The following is a 25,483-nucleotide window of genomic DNA, read 5'->3' as shown; positions in this document are numbered from 1 at the left end:
ACAAAGGTGAACCAAAAAAATGCGGACAAGATAAGGCATTTTCTATGAGAGTGTCGGCGATGTGCAGTCCGTAAAATGTGGAACGCACATTGCCGGTGTCTGTGTTTTGCAGATCCGCAAAACACATACGGACATGTGAATGGACCCTAAAAAGAACTATTGTTAAGTATAGTAAATACAGCGAAATGCTATTAAATTATTTCCATAGTCAAGAGAGACCACCAAATCCAAAGCATCTAATGGAAGTCAACATGAATCTGCTGGAGCTTGCCCTGTCAATACACAGCATCCTATGGAGATAAGGAGAAAAACAGAAAATAATCATAAAAATTAAAACCACATAATAAAGGCATATGCAAGATCCACAGTCGTGGCCTGGGCGATCAGAGGAATGATGAGAAACCCAAATTCTCATTCAGACCACCGGGACCCAAAGTCCAAATCCAACGCAAATCAACCATAATACAGTCAATTGCCCTTACCTTTAAAAAATCTTGGGTTAGAGGCATGAAAATCCTTTAAGTGTTTGGCGACCGGTTTCAAATCCCTGCTCCTTTCAATATCTTTAGCAGAGATTATATCCTTCACATGTTCACGCACTCTTATTTTAAATTCCCGAGTAGTTAAACCCACGTATATTTTGGGGCATGGACAGGAAGCATAGTAGATCACCCTAGAGCTGGAGCAGGTAAGATGGTGTTGAATTTTAAAAGTTTTTTGTCCTGATGGATCCACAAAGTCATTTGCCTGCTGCATATTAGGGCATGCACCTACCACACGGTTTAAAGCCCCCTTGTGGTCTACCTGCTCCAGGAAAATCCTGAGGCGGTATTGGCTCAAAATAACTCCTGACTAGAATGTCCCGTAGAGTATTTGCTCGCCGGGCCGTGAAAGATGGATGTGACGATCAAAATCTTTGCAAAATTGGGTCCATTAGCAAGACAGATCAATGTCTAGCCACGGACCTCCCACCGCGAGTGGTAAGTGGTCACATACCTGATTTTGTTGTCCTCACTTTTTTTTTTCTTTGAATTGTGTAGTTCTGTGCCCTGGCTCGTAAATATGCCCTCTTAATGGAATGTTGTCTGTAACCTCTTATCACAAAACGATCCTTTAAGTCGTTGGCCTGTTTCTCAAAAGTCTTGTCATCTGACTCATCCAAAAAATCTATTTTGTCTTTATGGTATATATAGGAGAGCTTGATGTTCTGGGCATTATTGTTGAGGACCCCAAAGAACTCTTGCAATTGTTCTTCAGTACCCTGCCAGATCATAAAAACGTCATCAATGTACCACGCCCAAAAAATGGCGCGGTCCATGATGGCGTGTCTGTCTGACAAAAATAAATCTCTCTCCCACAGCCCCAGGAAAAGATTTGCTTTGCGGTTCCCTGGAGCTGCAAAAAGAAAGCTCCATTAAAATGAAAAAGAATTCCTTGTAAGAACAAACTGCAAGAGCTGTAACAAAAATGAGGCCAACTCCTGCATCACATTATGCGCTTTAAGAAAAAAATTCCACCGCCTGTAACCCATCAGAATGTTTAATGCTGGTATACAGGGATTCCACATTGCACGTCACCAGAAAAATGTCTTCCTCCAGACAAATCCCCTGTAACTTTTGTAATAGATCTGATGTGTCCCAAATATATGATGATAAAGTCTCCATCATAGGTTCTAGATGGAAATCCGAAAATTTGCAGATGTTATCCACCAGACTACCTTGTCCTGATATAATGGGCCTATCTGGTGGTACTGATGCATGTTTGTGGACTTCGAAACAATATCTTTCTCTAATGCCGAATCCAAAATCTTCATCAATTCAGATATAAAAGGAGGACAAAGGATTGAAAGTTAATTTCTGATAATTTTTATTCTTCAGTTGTCTATATGCTTCAGTTAGATACATATTCCGTGGCCACACCACCAAATTGCCCCCTTTGTCTGCTGGTTTGTAGACTACATCAGATAGATTTTTCAACTTGGTCAGACTTTGTCGTTGTTTCCTAGTAAGATTGTCTTGATAAATAAATTTAGACATTTCCTGAAAGTCCTTGCTGACCATCTTGACAAATAAGTCTACTGCAGGACACAGTGATAGTGGGGGAAATGTTTGTGATCTTTTGCGTATCTCAGCGGGCACGTCACTTATAGCTACTCCCTCCTGTTCAGATAAGTTCTCCAAAGTTTGGAGGGCTATTTGTTCACACTCAGTATTTAAAATTTCTGGACTCTGGTCTTAATAATGCCATCGTCTCATCATCAAGGAACGTCTATCACGGTCGGCGTGACTATCACATACGTGACGCAGAGGGAGGGAACAAGGAAGGCCCTGCCCAAGTGAGAGGGAAGGTGGTGACCCCTGACTCACCTAGCGGCTGGCGCCTGGCTGCCCTGACGTCCCTAGACGGGTTCCTCACCCGTACGCCGATCACGTGCCTAAAGCCCTGGCTTTCCCTAAGCTGAGCCCTAGATAGTGAACAGGGCGGTGGGAACACTAGTCCGCACCACTAGCTCTAAAGGAAAACACCAAGGGAAGGACAGACAATACAAACTCAACATATAATCCCAGGTGGGCGACAACAGGAGACAACAAGAAGCCCAACAGGGATCCGGAGGGTAGCACTCTGGAACGACAACCAGGATTCACAACTCCAGTGGGTCAGTATAGATATCCAGGCAGGAAGCTCTATAACTGGCAACTAGAGAAGTGTGAGGGGAGAATATAAGGAGGTTGGGAGTGGCAGACAAGAAACAGCTGAGGAGGAGAAGCTACGGATCCCTGATTGAGACAAAAAGGATAGCAAGGCAAACACAGAAAACAATCACTAAGAAACAACGTGATCTTTAGATATAGAGCGCGCAGCCACCCGCTGCGACCTCCTGACCCCGGGTATAACGGAGTCAGACGTGGCTCTTGATACCCTCGTGACAACGTCCAAACATGTATAGATCCTTGATCACCAGAAATTGATCGAAGTGAGAGCTAGGTGCGTATGATAATCCCTTCTCCAATAACGAGATATCAACATCAGAAAATACATGGTCCGACAGATTAATTACCTAAGATCTTTATCATGTGGCTTGGTGTTAGTAGTAGAGTCCTGTTGTCTTTTTCCCCGGGCCTTGTCCATGGTCCAGATATTTCTCCAGAAAGGCTCTATTCCACCACACCCGTGTTCTCTTGTGCAGTAACTGCTGTAATGAATTCTGGGTCTCTCTGATCGCCCCTCTATTACCCAGGCCACCAACTGCCCCCTCGTCCTTGAAAACGGCATCCAATTGTGAAAGCCAGGATTGTTCCCTGGCACTCCAATTCTTCACAATTACACCTACTCACTTTTTTTGTTCACCTTTGTCACAACATTTGCCTTCATTTTCTTCACTGCTCACTTTTCATTTAAAAAACTTGTTTGTGACCCTTTTTGTTTTGCACATTTTCAATCTTAACATACATATTTCACTTCATTCATCATGAATTTATAACGTATAAATAGAATGCACTAGGCACATTGTTATTTACTGTACTGTATTCCTCACAGGGATATATGAACTTTTGTATAGGAAATTTTTTATATACAGTCAGGTCCATAAATATTGGGACATCAACACAATTCTAACATTTTTGGCTCTATACACCACCACAATGGATTAGAAAGGAAACAAACAAGATGTGCTTTAACTGCAGACTGTCAGCTGTAATTTGAGGGTATTTACATTCAAATCAGGTGAACGGTGTAGGAATTGCAACAGTTTGCATATGTGCCTCCCACTTGTTAAGGGACCAAAAGTAATTGGACAATTGGCATCTCAGCTGTTCCATAACCAGGTGTGTGTTATTCCCTCATTATCCCAATTACAATGAGCAGATAAAAGGTCCAGAGTTCATTACAAGTGTGCTATTTGCATTGGGAATCTGTTGCTGTCAACTCTCAAGATGAGATCCAAAGAGCTGTCACTATCAGTGAAGCAAGCCATCATTAGGCTGAAAAAACAAAACAAACCCATCAGAGAGATAGCAAAAACATTAGGCGTGGCCAAAACAACTGTTTGGAACATTCTTAAAAAGAAGGAACGCACGGCTGAGCTCAGCAACACCAAAAGACCCGGAAGACCACGGAAAACAACTGTGGTGGATGACCGAAGAATTATTTCCCTGGTGAAGAAAACACCATTCACAACAGTTGGCCAGATCAAGAACACTCTCCAGGAGGTAGGTGTATGTTTGTCAAAGTCAACAATCAAGAGAAGACTTCACCAGTGAATACAGAGGGTTCACCACAAGATGTAAACCATTGGTGAGCCTCAAAAACAGGGAGGCAAGATTAGAGTTTGCCAAACGACATCTAAAAAAGCCTTCACAGTTCTGGAACAACATCCTATGGACAGATGAAACCAAGATCAACTTGTACCAGAGTGATGGGAAGAGAAGAGTATGGAGAAGGAAAGGAACTGCTCATGATCCTAAGAATACCACCTCATCAGTGAAGCATGGTGGTGGTAGTGTCATGGTGTGGGCATGTATGGCTGCCAATGGAACTGGTTCTCTTGTATTTATTGATGATGTGACTGCTGACAAAAGCAGCAGGATGAATTCTGAAGTGTTTCGGGCAATATTATCTGCTCATATTCAGCCAAATGCTTCAGTGCAGATGGACAATGACCCTAAGCATACTGCAAGAGCAACCAAATCGTTTTTTGAGGGAAAGAAGTGGAATGTTCTGCAATGGCCAAGTCAATCACCTGACCTGAATCCGATTGAGCATGCATTTCACTTGCTGAAGACAAAACTGAAGGCAAAATGCCCCAAGAACAAGCAAGAACTGAAGACATTTGCAGCAGAGGCCTGGCAGAGCATCACCAGGGATGAAACCCAGCGTCTGGTGATGTTTATGTGTTCCAGACTTCAGGCTGTAATTGACTGCAAAGGATTTGCAACCAAGTATTAAAAAGTGAAAGTTTGATTTATGATAATTATTCTGTCCCATTACTTTTGGTCCCTTAACAAGTGGGAGGCACATATGCAAACTGTTGTAATTCCTACACCGTTCACCTGATTTGGATGTAAATACCCTCAAATTAAAGCTGACAGTTTGCAGTTAAAGCATATCTTGTTCATTTCATTTCAAATCCATTGTGGTGGTTTATAGAGCCACAAATTTTAGAATTGTGTCGATGTCCCAATATTTATGGACCTGGCTGTATATTATAATGTTTATTTATCTTTTAATCATTGGATTTGGAACAACACATATGCAGCATATTACAATCATATTTATCTATTGCAATTACTATAGTATATGTTGGTGTATATTCTGATCATAGTAGGGTTTTTTGATTAATCATGTCAACTGTTCGAGATAAGCTCCTTGGTATGGATATGTATTTATTGGTCACATGCAGTTTGTGGTGAGAACGGTGTCAGTTAACATTGACTGATCTCCTCTGCCTGGGATGGGTGCGCGCGACTGCGCGGTGCCGCGTTCTGCGCCTCTCACCTGTGCGTCTCTACGCCGTGGCTTCCGCATCCTGTGGCCTTGTGTCGCGTGGTGATGGGCGGATCGGCCTGACACAGGGCGGGAGGAGGGAGGTGGCGGAGGCGTTCGCGCGTCGTGCGCCCTTGGCATTCCCAGGTGATGGAGATTCTCATTTAGGAGGCAACATCTCATTGGAGGATAGGGGTTTTAAATGAGAGATTTCAAAGTGATGGTGTTACCCCCAGACGAAGGCATGCCGAAACGAGCGTCGGGGGAGCGCCATCTAGGTCCTCATAGTCCGGTTGTTTGGTGAGTCTTTATTACATTGTTCTGTTTGTGATCGTGTCCATTATCATCTTGGGGCCTGTTTGTACATATGCGCTATTGGTCATTGTGATGGTAACTACTGTTCATGATCCTGTTATTGCTGATTCATTGTGATATTGTTTTACTCAGCATCTTTTCTGTATTGTATTTAACAACTAGTGCGGTCTGTGTAGAGCCGGGATGGTGTTTTTTTCTGTCACTTCCTTCTTTTTTTAACGGCATGATGTCTGTTATATATTGTATATGTAATAAAATATATTTTTATGGGTACTTATGAGCTCCATGTTCTTTCTGTTTTTTGGTTTGGTGTATTTGTGAGCTTGTACCAAGCTACTATATATGGGTGTCCCTCTATTGGCCACAACACTTGTTACATGATGGTTTATGGCATTAGGGACATTAATGGTCGTTTGTATTAATGACTTATAGAGTCACTGGTGCGGAATGCCAAGGGATCAGGAAAAAACTTATTCAGGGATAAACCGAGATCAGTGCAGGCAGAATATGTGAAATCCAGTAAACAGTATTAAGTCAGGGCAGGCAGCTCAGGGTTAGTACGGAGATCAGGTAGAAGTTAGGACAAGCAAAGAAAGGTCAAAACCCAGGAAACGGGCAGCAGTCATTATACTGGCAAATTAACGTAATCACACCTTAGCAGGAACTAGCGAACTGGAACTTAATGCTCAGGCAACTGCCCACACTGGAAGGTGACTTATATGCTTCTGGATAACCATCCATTGGTTGGTGAAGATCATGGTGCACACAAGCGTGCTCTACTGGCAGGGCCGTCTGGAAGCGGGCTACAGCCTGCAAGAAGAGACAGCAGTTACTCTGGTGGCCTTGCGCACCAGGAAGTAGAAGGATGAGACCGGCAGGCCCGAGCTGCTGGCCAACAGGATGAGAGGGGCCGGTGAGCAGAGTGGCGGGCCCACCAGGGAAAGCAGAATGGAGGCGGTATATATAGAGGTGTCTGTTCTGAATGTTTTTCATATATTTTATTGCCCCTTACCTCGTACTGAAGTTTCAGTAATTCCACAGTCAACTTTCCAGTACTTTTCTCCGATCTGTCGAAGATGGCTTGTCGTCTGTTTACATGAATGGAACTTCTCTGTTCTTCCATGGAGATGGATTGTCAGAATTGTAATGTGAAGAAATGTCTAAAAAGAGTTCTAAAACAATATGAGCATAATTGTTCCGTGGCTCATTACGTTTCTCTATTTTCATCCTGTCTTCTGCTGTTCTGAGCTATTGCTGGAGATGTATCTTTATTCATTTTGCTGAAACATCTTGACAGCCCCAAAGTTTAATTATAATTATCAGCTGTGTTCCGTATCCAAGGAGCCTTCTACCATCATGAGATTATTGCCGCTTATGGGTCTGTACGTTGCAATTTATAACATTATATGACCTTTTATTTTAGCAATCATTAGTATAATGAGACAATCTTATCTTTTTCACTACACTTATTCATTACTATTCTCTAATTTATTGCAGTGGGCACTCCAGGTAGAGGAAGGCTTTTTGCTAATGTCTACAGTTGTCAGGAAGTCTCTAAGTGCCGCTTTTTGAGAAACTGGATGGTTGAAGAAGAGAGCGCTTGAACATTAAAAGTCAAATATCTGCAGGAAAATCGTAGATGCAGTTGATCACATTTTTTGTCTAACGTGTGAATCAGCTTAGTATATGTAAATATTGCAAAACAGAAACCTCAAGGATTAGCAGATATATTAGGGTATGGCCACAAAGCCAGGTTTGCCATATGCCCTTCATTCAATTTCTTTGGGACCGTTGAAAATAGCCGAGCGCTGGCTTGGCTATTTCCGTCGAGCTTCTAGAAGTGAATGGGAGTGGTGGCCGGACATGCACGGTGCGCTCCCATTCACTTCTATGGGGAGCCGGCTTGGTGGTGGCCGGACCGGAGTCCTCCAGCCACCACCTTGCGGGGCTCCGTTCTCGATATAGGTGCGGGTCCCAGCGGATGAGACAACGCCTTTGAAGGAGAAATGTACATTTCTTCCTTCAAAAATCAAGAGCTTTTCAACAAGTGCTGAATTTCCTAAAACACAATTGGGATTTTTATGGAATTTCAAGATCAGTCTGCAAGTTTCCAAAACTATTCTCCCCACGTTTAAGTGGAGGACAGATTTCCAAATTTCCGTAACCAACAATTATGATCCTCTACTTTTAGAACGGTGCTCTTCCCATGTTGTTCCTCCTGAAAATGAAGAAGTAAAATGGGAAACTGGGTGTTACTGCTCTCCTGGTCAATAGGGTGTGATGAATATTGGCCCTGCTGTGTTTGGAACACAAATGCCAACAAAAGAATGGATGAAAATATATTGGTGGTGCACAAAGCCCAGCAGATGTAGAAGTAAATTTACAGTAAGCAGTCCAGACGTGGTTTTTCAAGAGTTTTATAGCGATGACCTAACGTCTTCAGTATCTGATCGGTGGAGGTCCGACACCCGGGACCACCGCCGATCAGCTGTTTGAGAAGGCATCGGTGCTCCTGTGAGCATCGCGGACTTCTCTGAGCTTACCAAGCACAGCTCTGTACATTGTATAGCGCCTGTGTTTGGTATCATAGGTATCGAGTTGCGCCTAGGCCACGTGACCGATGAGCGTGACGACACTGGCCTAGGGCGGACAGACAAAATATTTTATGCTCATTTCAAGTGCTTGTTTGTGAGTACAATAAATAGAATTTCATTTACAAGTACCGTGGATGCTGCACTATGTTGCCGTTCTTTTGAAGGTGCTGGAGTGTGTGAGATTTTGCTGGGCAGCGTGCAGCGTGGAGCGAGGATCAGGGCGTTTGCCTGTGAGAAACAAATTACCTGTGTGCACAAGTGGCTACATTTTTTCTGGGAGAAGCGCGGACCAGAACCTATTTTCTTCTATTATTACATACAGGAGAGAGGACCGGCTCCTGTCATCTGGACTGCTGCTATCATATCAATAATCTTTTGGGGTATACACGGACTACAGTTTTTTACTGTTGCTTTGTCTTGTATTTACTGGCCTAGGAAAAGCTGTGAGCACTGCTGCCTTCTCAAAAAGCTGATCGGTGGGAGTGGCGGACCCCCACTGATCAGATACTGATGACCTATCCAGAGGATAGGTTATCAGTATTAAAATCTCAGAAAACCAGACAAAACTTATATTATGACTTGTATTTCTGTGAATGGTGCCTCTTCTTCTGTATGAACGACCGTATGCCAGGGTGGTAGTATAACACCCTTAGCACCCACGAATAACCCCCTGTTATCTTTGGTCGAAATGAATAGGAATATGTGTTTGGAAGTTGAACTGACTCAAGAAAAATGACCTTGGGCTGATTGTACTGCTTCCCGGAAGACATTCCACTTGTAACCGATTGTTGGCAGCATCCCTTTATGTTTAGTAACAATGACGGACATCCTTTCAGTTAAAATGTCAAATATTTTATCAAACTCTTTTCTCTGTTTGTTTGCGCCTTAACATTCCTTTTCAGTTCCCATGAACCAGAATAGTAATGCAGTCACGTTCACACTTTCTGTAGGCTACTTTAACAGGCCCGGTTTTAATGACTAGCGACAGCATCATTATTTCTCTCATACCATGATTTCAGTCTTATTAGTAGTCTCAGCAGTAGGAAACAAGGATTCTGGTTGGATTAGACCAGTGCTTAGAGAAAGCATTTCACCAGTTAATGTCAAGGTTGAATCTGCGGCTTTTCCGAATATTTTTTTTTTAAGTTGTTATTATCGCTGTTGTAGAAAATCTTATTTCTTGCTGCACGGCAAAAGTGGCCCAATGTTGTAGTGGTCCAAGTTTAAAGAAGGCGATACAACACAAGAGAGCGGGGTCAGCAGTACAACAGTGCAGCACAAAACACCATCCCAGCAGAACCAAGTATCACAGTGCGGCATAAAATACCACCCCAGGAGCTGTCCCTCTGTGGTGGCCATCAATGGTTGCTATTTTCTGTCCTCCTGCACCAATTGTCTCTAAGATATTGAGCAAGGAAAAAATAAAATACCTCACTGTCACTCCAATTCTTCGTCTCTGGTGCTGGCCACTAACCCCTTTGCCAACTTGCGCCTGAATATGCCTGTGTCTCGGGTGGCCAGATGTCCAGCTTTAGGCCAGAGAGTCTGGTTTCCTGGCACCCTGTCCTCCGTCCAGGGCAGGACCTGGTAAGACGCTGAAATCAGGGGCGGACTGGGAACTTAAAGTGGCACTGGAAAAAATACTGCCTGGAATCGTCCTCCTTTTCAGTGGCTTCACGCTCGGACAGCAGCATTGCACCATCTGAAGGTGGGAAAACCGAGGCTTCTGTCACCACCTAGTTAGTGAGTACTCTGTGACTGACTGAGGGTAAATGGAAGCACTCCAGGTCCTGCGCAGCTCACCTTTAGGTCCTCCTGGCAATGAGGGGGGTGGCTCAGCTAAATCAGGGTGTGGCTTAGCAGGATTGGGGGCGTGGCCCGATAATATCTGGCTTGTTGGGATGAAGCAAGTGACCACCCTACCTATCCCTGCGCTATCTGTACACTGTCTCATATAATGGTCTATGAGGGTGAACAGCAGGGACCCATGGTCTCTGATGCCACACTGCAGTACTGAACTGTATCACAATCCTGAGGACAGTGATACCATTGAATTCAGGGGGACACCTGCGGCCACCGGCCAGGTACATAAATGAACACTTAGAGCATCAGATCATTATTTACCCGGCCACAGGCAGTGAGGAGGGCTCAGGCAGCCCCCTGGGCATCAGCCCACCTGGAAATTTCTCTGTAGGGGGTATGGTCAGCCGGCCTCTGCTTCACTGTATTTATGTCCACTTTAGACCATTTTGACATGCTCACATGCTGTCAATTTGTGATGGATGCAGCTTCCTTTGTCTAGAACATGGGTCACCCAATCCATTTCCACCTGCCATGTCCAGACAGGGATAAAGTAGAGAAATGACCCAAGTGGACCACTCTCTGCATTCTCTTCTATAGGAAACAGGAAAACAACTAAGCAAGTGTGTGCCTAAAGTGCATGCTTCATTTCAGCCTGGCTGTGTCTAGGTAGGTGGGAGGGAGGAGCACCTACAGTTTGATCATCACTGGGGAAGTAAAGCAGCGTATTTCACCAAAGAGCACCCGCGGGTTTGAGTATCTGATGGCACCTGCTACTATACAAACTATACATCCCCAATCTCGGCATCTTTCCCTATCTCCAATGCTACCCTTAGGTTATGGTTGAAGACTCTAAAGGGCCACTATGAGCACATATCGTTGGAGAGATACGTTTATGCCCTCTGCTACAGTACCTCACCCATAAACTAGTACCTATGCCAGGGATCGACAACCTTTGGCATTCCAGCTGCTGTCAAACTACAACTACCAGTTTCCAACCCACAGAAATAAATGAAGCATTCTGCGAGTTGTAGTTTCTGAACAGCAGGAGTGCTGGAGGTTGCCAATCCCTGACCTATGCCTTACATTCCATGCAGACTCTTGCGTGTGTTATTTGCGGTGCAAGGGCTCATGTGGGCACCTTGGCCAGTCCTGATCTTCTTAGCCAATGTTTTCTGATAGCTCAAGAAGGGTTTCAGGAGAATGGAAGACAAGGGATGGGGATTACCCTGCTGCCGAGCTAAGCCGCATTCAATAATGAAAATTGAGCTGCTTTTTGAGGGGTAAAACCTCATAGGGACCTGTAGTGACAACTCATGGTTGGTGTCACCTTTGAACAGAATGCATATTAAACAGTTGAAGCATCTTCTCTGCTGGAAACGCTGATGAGTTTTGCATTGTGCTGTTTCAGTTCTGGGAGAATGGCCTGAACATTGCTCTTCTTTTGGAATAAATCCAAAAAATAGCATATACATTATAACGAACACCTAATTAGAAGCATCCGTTGAATTCTGCACTGTATTAAAGAATGATACAATATATAATAAAATACATAATGCTATAAACAACCAAGTTCTGGAAGCGCAGGGGATACAATGACGGGTTGTAGTCCCATCCCCCAGCTGTCACCGCTCAGGTTGGTGACATCGCTGTATGTAACGGTAGTCGTGTAGATTTACTTTGGTGAATATTGATGCAGCATCTCGTGAAGACAAGATAAAAGATTTAAAGCTTCTCAAGTTTGTCTCAGGTGACCTGGGTTCTACTTTAAATGAGATCTCGGCAGCCACGGAGGAGTAAAACGAAGCATACTGTAGGAATATTAATAGCATTTTTGTATGTGGAGCCAACATGTTCCGCAGCTCATTAAAATGGTGGTTACCACGACCTTTATTTTGATGTTTCTTCTATAAATGATAGTAATTGATTTGGTCGATAACGCAGTGAAGCGCATGACTCGCTTGCGCCCCCCCCCCCCTGTATTTTATCTGCTTGGTCGTTTGCCAGAGTCTGACACCATAAGATGTTGAAATGAAGTCGATAAAGCAAGTAGCTGGATTGGACTTGGGAGGCAGGAGAATTTTATGGCGTGACTGGTCCCACGGGCAGCATGGTGACATCATTCCTGCTGGAACAGAGGCTGTAACTCTCTGATATATTTTCCAACGCTCCGAAGGATTAGTTAGCATTGTCCTGCGTTATTTAATGTCGCTGTCTTTGGAAGTACTTCAAAGGAATCTGATTCGGCATGGAATAAAGTTCTGTATTTCAACACTTGGAGAATTCTGTGGGTGCAAAGCTAAGCATTTGTGCCCTTAATTCCGAATGTTTTTTTTTTTTTTTTTCTTCCCTTTATAATATTCAAGAAATGCAAGAAGCCGGGGATACTGTATGTCCTTATGGCGAGCAAAAAACTCCGAATGAAAGAATGAAATGTTCATGTACTGTGCAATTGTATCACAAGACTGCATGTGCTGTGTCACGCCATCTTCAAATAGGTTGTCCAACCCTGTACAAGTGATGACCTACGCTCAGGATAGGCCATCACTATCTGATCGGAGGGAGTCCGACACCGCGCACCCCGTGGATCAGCTGTTTGGTAGTGCCAAAACTACACAGCTCTGTCCATTGTGCAGTGGATGGAGCTGGTTACTGCATAGAAGTGAATGGGCACCAGACTTACTGCAGAATAGCTTATCTGGTGGGGGTACCCTCAGCGCTGCCTCCCATTGAAAGGAATGTGAGGCAGAGAGGACGTGGCCGCTAGCTGGTTTTTGGCAATATTTCTCTGTAAATATCTGTACCAAAATTCAGCGGTAAAACCCAATGTGTGACTGAACCATTAGGATGGCAGATGCTTTAGCATCAATTTCAGTACACAGCAATCCCATAGACGTTAATGGAGCAGTGGTCTTGCATGTGCATCACCATTCCATTCAGACAGGTGACCCCAGTTTTCATGATCGGTGGGGATTCCAGTGGTCGAACCCCCTGTGATCATACAGTCATCATGCCTTTGGAAAATCCCTTTAAAGGGGTTCTCTAGGCTTTTAATATTGATGACCTATCCTCAGGATTGGCAGGGGTCCGACACCCGGCACCTCCGCTGATCAGCTGTATAAAGGGATGGCGTGCGCACCATCTCCCTTCTCACTTTCTGCTTTGCCATAGACATAGCAGCAGCGAGCAGGAAGATAGAAGGTAGACGGCATACACGCCTTCCCTTTATACAGCTGATCTGATATCGATGATCTATCCTGAGGATAGGTCATCAATCTTAGAAGCCTGGAGGACCCCTTTAAGGTCATATCAATGTGGTGATTGACTTGCCTGTAGTCAGTGAACTTGAAAACCTATTTGACCACTAAGCATCCAGCTTATATTGGCAGGTGCTGCTGCTGAACTGCATCCTGCTGCTGATATTACGGTTTTATTAGTTCATAGTCCAGTGTTTAAACCTGTCTCAGTAGCCATTATGCTGCACTGTAAGGTCCCGCGACCATAAAATTAAACTGTTCCTTGGAGTCTAAGCACATTTTTCATTTCTAATTAGAAATGAACGTCTCAGTACACTAGTAATAATATTTATAATCTGAAGGTGAACTTAAGAAAAACTGAACAACCCGCCCGTACATTGCCATAAATCCATTGGCATACCTAAACCAGTCAGAACCGTTGGGGATGGATAAATGGTGTATACATACTTATCGGCGAAAACTGCAAAAATTTACCTGTGGTTTCATGAGTCCCAATGCAAAATCTGTAAAAGGGCCAGCTACCTACCATGTTGCATTTTTAAGGCTGCATGGAATTTTTTAAGCATTTTGGATTTTATTAGATTTTTTTGTTACAGCAATTTTTACTGGTTTTTAGTAGAAAAAAAAACACTAGCTCCAGATGTCGGTGCCGTTTTTTTTTTTTTTATCGCATAATCCATTGGGTCTGGCATTTTTTCCCTTCATTGTCTGGTGTTTTTGTCCCCCTGGATATTTATTTATTTAATTATTTTTTGACCTGCTTTAATGCAATTTTTTGAATGTTTTTTGTAACCAGGTATTTTAATCATACAGCTCTACAGAGGAAATGACATTACAGGGGGCACATACTTTCATTTCAGAAGATTGGATACAGTCAGATTAAGGGCTCATGCACACGAACGTATTTTCTTTCCGTGTCCATTCTGGGTTTTTTAGAGGACCGTATGCGGAACCATTCATTTCACGTTACTCCGTGTGCATTCCGTTTCTGTATGTCCGTATTTCCATTCTGCAAAAAATTAGAACATGTCCTATTATTTAAACTAAAAGAAGAACAGCGGCTCACCTTTTTGTTACTCTGGATATGGTGCCCTTGTCAATTTGACTCGCCTCGTCAAAATATTCAATTAACTAAATGTACCTAAGACAGGCACTCAACATCTGAAACCATTCAGAGGGAATATGTCCTAAATGAATAATATTTCCCCACTACATTCATAATAAAACACAATTAAAACATCAATGGTTGAAGTACATGTAAGATGCTTGAATAAGTATAACAACAGTTCACTCTCTTGTCAGTTTGGCAATGGTGCTCTGTCAAGTTGACTCACCACTTCCAATATGGCAATTAGCTATATACTGTATAGCTGGGGCAAACGCTCTGCATTTAAAACCAACCCATGAGGGTATCTTTTTATAGAGAAATTTATTATGACACAATATCATTAACAATACCACATTCAATGGCAATATTCTTAGGTTTTTTTAATATATTTTCTCTGAAGAGTTTTTATGCAAATTGTTAATGATATTGTGTCATAATAAATGTCTAAAGCTGCATAAAACTGGGAAACCTCATTAAGTTGCAATATACTGGTGTCGACCAATTCCAGATTTTTCCAGATTAATTAAATAAATGAATCACTCACTCGCAGAGAGTGGATACTGTGGTATATGTACCAACAAGCATAAAAGCAGCATAACATGGTAAAATGGTATTCTGATCGTGTTATATCTAATGAGCAAGAACGGTGTGTATGTAACAAGTATTCCGATGGGGATTGTAGTTCTTTAAGTGACATTAGCACAGATCACTAACATGGTGCAAGCGGTGGGGCGTTAGACTTGATTGGTTGCATCAGAGTCTGACCCTGTTATCTTTTAATAGTTGTTTCCATGGAAGCCTTTTGTGATGCTTCGCAGATATGATTTTGCTGGCGTCACGTAACTGCAGGTAGATTTTGTTGGTTTTAACAGGAAAACGCACAATAGTGGCAAGTTGTCTTGTTGCTCCAGGTTTAAGACCGAGATAAGCTGTGGATCATCTCTGACGTTACCTGGACCTGTCTGGGGACATCATAGAGTAGTGCATTAGATTGTTAGCCCACGCCTGTAAGCTCTCCTGACATGTCTGTTGGAGCAAATACTTATATTTCCAAAGAAATGATAATTCTGAGTCATGTTTGATACTCCTGAAAATGTATAATTAAGTTAAAGGCAGTTTTTTATTATTATTGCATTGTACTCATTTTGAGCTAAAAAAACTTTTTTTCAATTGGTCTTTATTAAAAATGTTGAACCCCTTTCTCTATACAGCCTTGAGATTCTCTAGTAGCAGGCTCTGTGTTTTTACTCGGTTCCGTTAGGCAGCTCAGCTGATTGCTCCTTATCTCTGATATCTGACCTTATAATCATCTAAGGTACCTTTACATGAGCCGATTATCGTGTAAATTATCGTTAAATCAAGCGAAACTGCACGATTATCCAGCAGTGTAAAATCAATGAACGATAGAGCGACAACTGACAATCGGTAGATTTCTCGTTGGTTTGATTGTGTGGAGACAAAGATAATCATTGGACGTTGATGATTTCATACGTGTAAACAAGAATCGTTCACCGCACGCCACTCAAATTTCGCTTTGTGTACGTGCAACAGTCTGCTTTACAAACTATTGAATATGCGAAGGAATTGCAATTTTGTGAATGAAAATCGGCGCATATAAAGGGTCATTGTTGAAACGTTCACTACACCAAGAAACGACTTGTTCCTCTCTCAATCTTACCGACCATGGTTTAAAGGTACCTTTTGTATAGCTCAGTTCTTATCTTACTGATTAAATATGTGTTTGTGACCTCTTAGTAATTTAGAGATAAGGGTTATTAGAGGACCAGCACAAAGTGAAAGTACCAGTCACACAGCTAGACAAACGGTTAACCCTTTGTGACAGAACGGCTAAATATATTTAATAAAGACTAATTGAATGATTTAATAAAGACCAATTTTTTATATATATATTTTTTGTAACCAGGTATTTTAACCATACAGCTCTACAGTGCAAGTGACATTACAGGGGGCACATACTTTTTAGCCTAGAATGAGTAAAATGCAATCATTAAAAAAAATTCCCTCAAAGGTGTACATAGCCTTTAAAGTAGTTGTCTGTCCTATTGGCGGACAACCCTGTGGTCAGAAGCTATGTCTGATAAAAAAACAAAAACATAAAGACACCTATTTTCAGCCCTACCAGTCCCATGCTACTTCCCTGTTTCTACTCTTTCCACTTTCTACCCCTGCCATACCAAAAATGGCGTGACTGGGGCAGAAAATCACTGACCTCCCATGTACTACAAAGGTATGTCACTAGCCTATCACTGTTAGTGATGTGCCGTTCTATTTTAGCACATGTCCCATAATCGCCCCAACTAATCACTAGCCTCAGTGCCCATAGGACCAAGAATCTCCTGGCAGCAGCCAGGAATATGGTCACGTCGGGTGAATGGCAGGATGACTGTGGGGGGCACCAATCAAAACTTTTGTCAGTAGTTTTGAACAATTAAATCTACACTTTAAAGGGATTGCCAGAGTTAAAAAATTTGCCCCATGCTACTATAATTTTTTTTTTATCATATACTCACCTGTTTCTCCCATTCGATTCTCTACCCTGCAGCTCCACTCCTCCTCCTTGTGTTTGTAAACAAGGCTGCAGTGGTGCTGTAGAGGTACGAGGAACATGACCACTGCAGCCAATCACAGGCTTTAGAAGTTTCACAGTGCTCAGCTGTCTCACAGTCCTCAGTTGTCAGAAATACACTGACCAAAAATATAAACGCAACACTTTCGCTTTTGCTCCCACTTTCCATGAGCTGAACTCAAAGATCTGAAACATTTTCTACATACACAAAAGACCCATTACTCTCAAATATTGTTCACAAATCTGTGTTAGTGAGCACTTCTCCTTTGCCGAGATAATCCATCCCACCTCACAGGTGTGGCATATCAAGGTGCTGATAAGACAGCATGAATATTGCACAGGTGTGCCTTAGACTGCCCACAATAAAGGCCACTCTGAAATGTGCAGTTTGATCACATAGCACAATGCCACAGATGTCACAACGTTTGAGGGAGCGTGCAATTGGCATGCTGGCGGTAGGAATGTCTACCAGAGCTGTTGCCCGTGCAATGAATGTTCAATTTTCTACCATAAGCCATCTCTAAAGTCGTTTTAGAGAATTTGTTAGTACATCCAACCGGCCTTACAGCCGCAGACCACGTGTAACCACACCAGCCCAGGACCTCCACATCCAGCATGTTCACCTCTATGATCGTCTGAGACCAGCCACCCGGACAGCTGCAGCAACAATCAGTTTGCATAACCAAAGAATTTCTGAACAAACTGTCAGAAACTGTCTCAGGGAAGCTCATCTGCATGCTCGTCGTCCTCATCGGGGTCTGGACCTGACTTTAGTGGGCAAATGCTCACATTCAATGGCGTCTGGCACGTTGGAGAGGCGTTCTGTTCACGGATGAGTCCCGGTTTTCACTGTTCATGGCAGATGGCAGACAGCGTGTGTGGCGTCGTGTGGGTGAGCATTTTGCTGACGTCAACGTTGTGGATCGAGGGGCCCATGGTGTCGGTGGGGTTATGGTATGGGCAGGCATATGTTATGGACGCTTGAATATTTATGAAATTCCAAAGCCAGTGAAACCCTATTTGGCAATCTATATCTACACCTATATGTGGATTGTTATCCCCACGGGACTATTGAGAACTTTGATACAATTCAGCTAGCTTGCCATGTGCAAATAAGGAATATTTCGGCAAATAACCTCTGTGGATTCTTTTGGACTTATCTAGATGTATGAGTCTATATGAAGTGTATTTTATTGTATTTTACAGCATATTTTATATTATTGCAATTTGTTATACACGTGTGGACTACTAAGTGCGATTTAATTAAATTTTATTGTAAGTCCAAATGAAGTGTGCTCGCCCTTTACTATAGCTTTCAATATTTGAGAGTAATGGGTCTTTTGTGTATGTAGAAAATGTTTCAGATCTTTGAGTTCAGCTCATGGAAAGTGGGAGCAAAACCGAAAGTGTTGCGTTTTATATTTTTGGTCAGTGTATAAGGCACATGACCACTGCAGCCAATCACAGTCCTCAGAGGTCTCACAGTCCTCAGCGGTCTGTATACAATGCTAAAGCAATGATGTAAACCTTTGGCACTAAGAATTGCAGGGGAGAATCAGGTCAGTATTTGACTATTTTATGGCATTTATTGGCACGGGGCAAATTTTTAGGCAACTGGGACAACCCCTTGTAGTTCCCAGTACATAAAAGCGTTTCTTTTTAACTTCATTTCCCTTCATTTATGATTTTACGTCTGTTCTAGGAATGCCGGATTGGGTGTATGTGCCATGGCGTGCAGATTTGGTGGTATTCTTGCTCCGTTCGTACCTTCCATGGTAAGAGCTATTTCTGTGTTATTGATTTGCTTGGTAATTAGAGGGGTTATCCCATGTCTAATGTAAAAAATGATAATCTCTTTCTAACACAGCTAGAACCAGCCCTGTACCTCACCTGGGTCCAGAGATCTCCCCATTCATTGCTCTGCTAGATTTATATCAAGCTGACAGCTCAAGGGGAGTGTCTTTTCTGCTGCAGCTAAGGGGGCGTGTCCATGCTGACCCTATCACAGCTCAGGAAGCAGTTGATGGATGAAACTGACCATGTGCAGCCTTCTCAGTGAGCAGGTCAAAGAAATAAGAGAAAAAAACTAACTGCAGGTGGCGCTATGCAGATACATTTTATTGAATAACTCTGTGGCTATGCTAAATTTTTAATTACATGCAATTACAAAAGTATTCAGATGCAGGTGTTGGTTTGAAAACTGTAGAATATTTTTCATTTGACAACCCCATTAATGAGCCGACGAATATTATTGCTTTGCTTTAAATGATGGAGAATGTGACAGAAATGCAGAAATGTTATGACGTCTACTGCTATCCCTTCAGCTCCAACCCCTGCTGTTCTATCTTTCATATGCACATGAGCTACTTAAAGAGGACCTATCCCCTCCTCTGACATGTCAGTTTTAGTAACTACTTGCATTCCCCATGTAATAACAATTCTGGAGCATCTATTCTTTTGGCTCAATGTTGTGTTGTTCCTGTATTATTCCTGCTATAAGTTTACAAATAAATTGCCAGCAGTCTGCAGTAAAGTTACTGCTAGGTGTTACCTGTAGAAGGTGTATCTGACTGTCCAGTAAGTGCTGCTGGTATCAGACTGTGCAGTGACACCCCCCCCCCCCCCCTCCCCCGCCCAACTGGTAACACCTTTACTGCAAGCTGCTGGTAATTCATTTATAACTTCTATACTTCTAATAACACAGGAATGGCACAACATAGAGCCATAAGAATAGATGCCCTACAATTGGACCCTATAGTCTAGCGCTGAGATCCCGTGCCTGCGTAGGCATCTTCAGCTTCATTCCTGACTTGTGAAGATGCATAGTGCGCACGCGCCGTCATGGCACAGGTGCGCAGGTCAGACCGAGGCTATACTAAAGGGTCTAGTGCTGTCAATCTAAAGGCAGGGGGCGTGAACTACAGCAGGTGGGCATCATTGTGGAGCACCAGAGGCCTCATTGGAGTGGTGCTCGAACCTCATAAGCCTGCCTCCTGGTGCTCGAATACTTCATTCGCATATTTTTAAAAGTTTATTTTTCTCCACCACCGGACCACCGACAGCAGAAAGAAAGGTATTGTTTTTTTTTAGGGTCATCAACCCTACCAGGTTATATGCCTAGTAGGATAGCGTTGATCCGGGTGACAGAGCCTCTTTAAATATAGTAGTAATAAAAAAATATATATAAAATAAATAAATAAACAGACTACACTGAAGCCAAAACCAGCTACCGACCACTTAGAGAAAGCCTAACCCATTGGCCACTGAAATCGTTTCATATAGTCACTGCAGGGCTCATGCCTCTATGCCGTCATAGCTGAGGAATGACTATAAAACCGACTCTTTAGTAGATATACAGATGTAACAAATGTGTATTTGACACGTAAAATGGTTATCCATGTTTTATACTGATGACCTATCCTCGGAATTGATCATCAATATCTGATTAGTGTGGGGGGTCTGACGTCCGGCCCTCCGACGATCAGCTGCTGTTTGAATAGGCACATCGCTCTTCCTAGGCCACTGACATCACGTTTATCAGTCACATGGCCTAGGTGCAGCTCAGTCCTATTCAAGTGAATGGCGCTGACCTGCGGTACCAAGCACAGTCGCTTTTCAATAGAGGGCGCTGTGCCTGGCAAGCTGCAAGGAGTTTCCAGTGAGCGCCACATCCTCTTCAAACAGCTGATTGGCGGGGGTGCCAGGATTTGGACCCCCACCGATCACAAACTGATAACCTATATTGAGGAATAAAGAAAACCCCTATAACACATTTTTAGTGGCTTTTTTTCACGTTAAAGGGGTGGTCCTTGTAATAACCAAAATCCCCCAGTGTCCCCAAATGTGATAGAATAATAAAGGAAACTATACCCCCCAGTTAAAGGAGTTGTGCCAACATAAAATGTTTTAATTTAATTCAGCATGAAAATTTAATTACTTCTTCCAAGCCGAGCTCTGTACTCCGCTATCTCCAGTGGTCCCATAGAGAATGAACCGAGCTGCCACTCCATCAGATTAGGGGAGCGGGGCCCTGGGGTCCCAGCGGTCCGACCCTCAGCAATCAGCTGGTTATTCCCCATCCTGTCGATAGGGCAAAACTTCAAAATTTGGCGCAATCCCTTTAAATTCTATATATGCGTGTATAAAATGTTGAGATAATGACTGTAGGATAAGTATGAGAAATGCAATAATAAAGGGAAAATTATTTAGTAAAATAATCAGCATAAACTGCGTCTGTGTGCCGTCAGCTCGGCTTTTATAATCTACAAGAAATTATGACTATGAATCTTTTGAATCTTTGAACAATCCCATTAAAATGTAAAATTCCCCATCATCTTGTTGTTTTATGCCACATGTATATTTCATCCTTTCTCACAACCTATGTATTCATCCGTGCTCCGCATAGGAAATTAATAGTTAAATCAATCAAGCCCTTGCCATCTCGTGCTTTGTATCACCGTATAACGTGAAATATTTCTGCCATTAATGTAGGTAATGAAAGTCATGAGAAAACGCTACCAGATGTGCAGCGCACGCTGCTTTTGGCAAGTGATGACTTCAGAAGTTGATCCAGTGATTTCATGACTGGATTCGAGACATAAGCAGTTTCGTAGGTGTTTTGTACGGGGTCTTGTCACTATGATTTACCGCCAGTATTTTGTCTTTATAGGGAAAGACCATTCCCCTGTGCTTCATATGTATTTTTTAGAGCTCAGAGTTGGCAAGTGAGATGTTGACAGAGGTGCCGGATCGGTTGTGGATCCTTAGGGTATATTGTATTAGTGTAGCAACCGTTGAAAAACTTTTTGTAAAAATGGACGCTGTAACGGGATGGAAAAATGGCCAATATATCTCCTAAGTTAAAGAAAAAAATAATTGTATTACACATACTGCCTGCTAGGGTGGATCATGCTGATTTAAAATGGTACCTGTATTGTGAAGATCGGTTGCAGCATTCATGAGAAGGAAGATTTTTATTCTTTATGCAAATATTGGCTTGAGTGCACTGAGGGGTGGAGCCCGACTCGTTCATCTCAGCTTTCCAGTGCTGGCCACGCCCCTCTGTGCCCCCATAACGGCGACGTCCACAGTGCCCCCGTAACAGTGACATCCACAGTGCCCCCATAACAGTGAAATCCACAGTGCCCCCCATATCAGTGACATCCACAGTGCCCCCATATCAGTGACATCCACAGTGCGTCCATGACCGTGAGATCCACAGTGCGTCCATGACCGTGACATCCACAGTGCGTCCATGACCGTGACATCCACTGCTCCCCATAACAGTGACATCCAGTGCCCCCTATTTGTCAGCCAGTGCCCCCTTGTGCCATCCAGTGCTCCCTAGTACCATCCAGTACCCCCACTATGCCATGCAGTGCCCCCTTTTTTGCCATCAATTGCCCCCCTTGTGCCATCCAGTTCCCCCATTGTGCCATCCATTGCCCCTATGTGTCATCCACTGTGCCCCAGTGAAATCCAGTGCCCCATGTGCTATCCTCATTGCCCCACAGTGCCGCCTTCCCCCCTCCCCTATCCCAATTTGCCAGTGAGTGCCCCAAGTGAGATCCGCAGCATAGCAATCAGCCTCTGCTGATCGCTATGCTGTCACTCCTGCACAGCGCTTACAGGTTAAGTCCGGAGAACCCCTTTAATGACTGATCTGACTTGGCAATGTTAAAGATATGTTAAAGATAATACAACCAGATCTGTTCATAACGGATGCAGATGGTTGTATTATCAGTAACGGAAGCTTAACCCTGCCGGATCCAGCAAAAACGCTATTAGTGATAGTTGTTGCAGTTGTGAGTTTTATCATATAAATTGACAAATGTAGCAATGAATAATTTTGTTACAGTTCAAAAAAGAACACCCCTCCAGCCAAAAATGGAAATCTTGGTATTTATTAGTCCTTCTCTGCGCTCTAGTGCGCTCTTTTTCCCCTTCCCACACTACAATTAACTGAACATCGAGATAAGGGCTAACTTTCTGCCCCTCTATGTGTAGTTACAATGCAGCCAGGACTCATAGCCGCACGCTCTGTATTGACCAAACTCCATCGCTCGAGCTGCTTAATACACAGTGAAAGACAATGGGGGTCATTTATCAATAATGGCGCCAAAAACATACTAACGTTACTAATCAAAAGTGGTGATTTGTTTCACCTCATGTATCAAAAGGTGCACGCCTCTTGTAAAATGTGACTTTTCCCCTCACCTCCATGACTGCACCTTACTATGAGATTATCCTCCTCCTACCAGGCAGGGACAGGAAGCTTCAAAAGGACCCACCTCCATGTAATCCTCAGTGTCTTCCTGTCCCTGCCAGGCAGAGGAGGAAGAGGAGTACCTGTGCCTCGGTACAAGGTTTTCTACTAAAGAAGAAGCAGGAGAAATTGCGGCCACAGTTGCGGACGTCCGGGGCTTACCTTGAGCAAATTAGTCCCGTACACATGCGTCCACCGAGGCCAGAAAGCCATCTCACAAGTGCGCCAGTAGAGTGGGCGTCATCCGGACACTCAAATGGAGTTTCTTCGGATTCTATTGGCTGCCTGCTACCCGAGATTCTGGGCTCGCGCGGGTAATGTTATTGGGTGAGTGCCGGACAGATGACGTCAGGAACAGGTGGAAGTCACCCTCTTACCAGCAATCTCCTGCAGTCCTCAGCCCCAGCTTCCATGAGAACGATGGAACCGGGGGAATGTGTAGAGCAGCCTGACAGTGAGTAAATACAAGGCAGAGGTCGTGAGTACTGGACTGCAGAAGTTACTTTAATGTGCCTTTTCTCTCTTTCTTTTGTTTAAGAGTGACAAGGATGTGTCAGTTAAATCTAAAATAGCACTGAAGTCTAATGCCTCTTTCACAGTAGTTCAGGTTTGGGTTAGGGGTTCTGTAGAGTTTATTATTTTCCCTTATAACATGGTTATAAGGGAAAATAATAGCATTCTTAATACAGAATGCTAAGTAAATTAGGGATGGAGGGGTTAAAAAATAATAAGCCAATTTAACTGACCCCATCCACTTGGTAGCGTAGCGGATCTCCTCTTCTTTCTTCTTTATTCTGGACCTGGGTAAAAGACCTTTGACGTCACTGCACTCATCACATGGTCCATCAGCATGGTGATGGACCATGTGATGGATCATGTGATGAGCGCAGTGACGTCATCAAAGGTCCTTTAGCCAGGTCCTGAAGAAAGAAGAGGAGATCCGCTACACTAGCAAGTGGATGGGGTCAGTTAAATTTGTTTATTATTTTTTTAAGCCCTCCATCCCTAATTTACTTAGCATTCTGTATTAATTCAACTCTCTAGTCCAGAAATGGGGGTTACCACAAGAAGATTTATTTGCGAAAAAGAACAATGCAAAGGTACCGATCTACTACTCCTTGGATCCAAGGGACAAAAAGTGCAGAAACCGATGCACTAGCGATCAGGTGGAATTTCAATCTAGCGTATCGCTTTCCCCCATTGCCTCTAATACAGAGAGTCTTGAGAAAGATACGAGAAGACAGGGTAAATGTTATTCTAATAGCACCAGACTGGCCAAGAAAATCATGGTACACGCTCATTACAAAAACCCTGGATTCTGCCGTGGTCCCAGGACCTTCCAACACAAGGTCTGGTATCTGATCCAAAGGTGACAAGTCTGCGCCTGTCGAGATGGATCCTGAAAGGCTAATTGTTGCATCTAGGGGCCTTTCAGATTCTGTAGTCAGCATTATGTTAGCCAATAGGAAAAAGAAAATCTCTTGTAAAATCTGCCATAAGATATGGAACAAATGTATATCCTGGTGTTCAGAAAATCCTTTAGTTAAATTAGGGGATATCCCTTCAATTCTAGAGTTCTTACAAGAAGGGTTTAGCAAAGAGTTAAAACCTAGCACCCTCAGAGTGCAGATATCTGCACTGAGCACGTTCTTGGATGTAAAGCTGGCTAGTCACCCATGAATTGTTAGATTCATGAAGAGGACTGACAGACTTAGACCTAGACTAAGACCTATAGTTGCACCTTGGGACCTAAACCTAGTCCTTTCAGGTCTTACTATTTCCCCATTTGAACCTCTGGAGGAAGTAAACATCAAGTGTTCCTTATCGCCATCACGTCAGCCTGCAGAGTTAATGAAATACAAGCTTTCTTTGTCAGGGAACCATTCCTAACCATTAGAGAAGATAGGATTTTTTTTAATTTTTTTTTATAGACTTTATTTTTATTTTTCATATATAAAAATTACAACAAACACAATTACAGTCCATGACAGTCAAAGAAAAGGGTTACGTAGCTTTGGCATATCATTCCGGATCAATACATTTCCAATTTCAGCCCATAGCCCTACCATTCCTGCA

General features: G+C 43.1%; 1 protein-coding gene across 2 annotated transcripts in view; it reads left to right on the top strand.

Annotated features, from left to right (window-relative positions):
* The window catches only part of LOC121003899 (solute carrier family 22 member 15-like), a 298,912-nt gene that overhangs the window by 187,755 nt on the left and 85,674 nt on the right, over nucleotides 1-25,483 (top strand). For both annotated transcript variants that reach the window (XM_040435841.1, XM_040435839.1), the window contains one exon: nucleotides 18,845-18,917. In XM_040435841.1, the coding sequence (XP_040291775.1) occupies nucleotides 18,845-18,917 (73 nt within the window). The remainder of the gene's footprint in view (nucleotides 1-18,844; nucleotides 18,918-25,483) is intronic.

This window comes from Bufo bufo, chromosome 6 (genome assembly GCF_905171765.1).
Source record: "Bufo bufo chromosome 6, aBufBuf1.1, whole genome shotgun sequence".
Classification (NCBI taxonomy): domain Eukaryota; kingdom Metazoa; phylum Chordata; class Amphibia; order Anura; family Bufonidae; genus Bufo; species Bufo bufo.
Note: the sequence above shows the minus strand (reverse complement) of the source record. Positions and strands in the feature narration are given on the sequence as shown.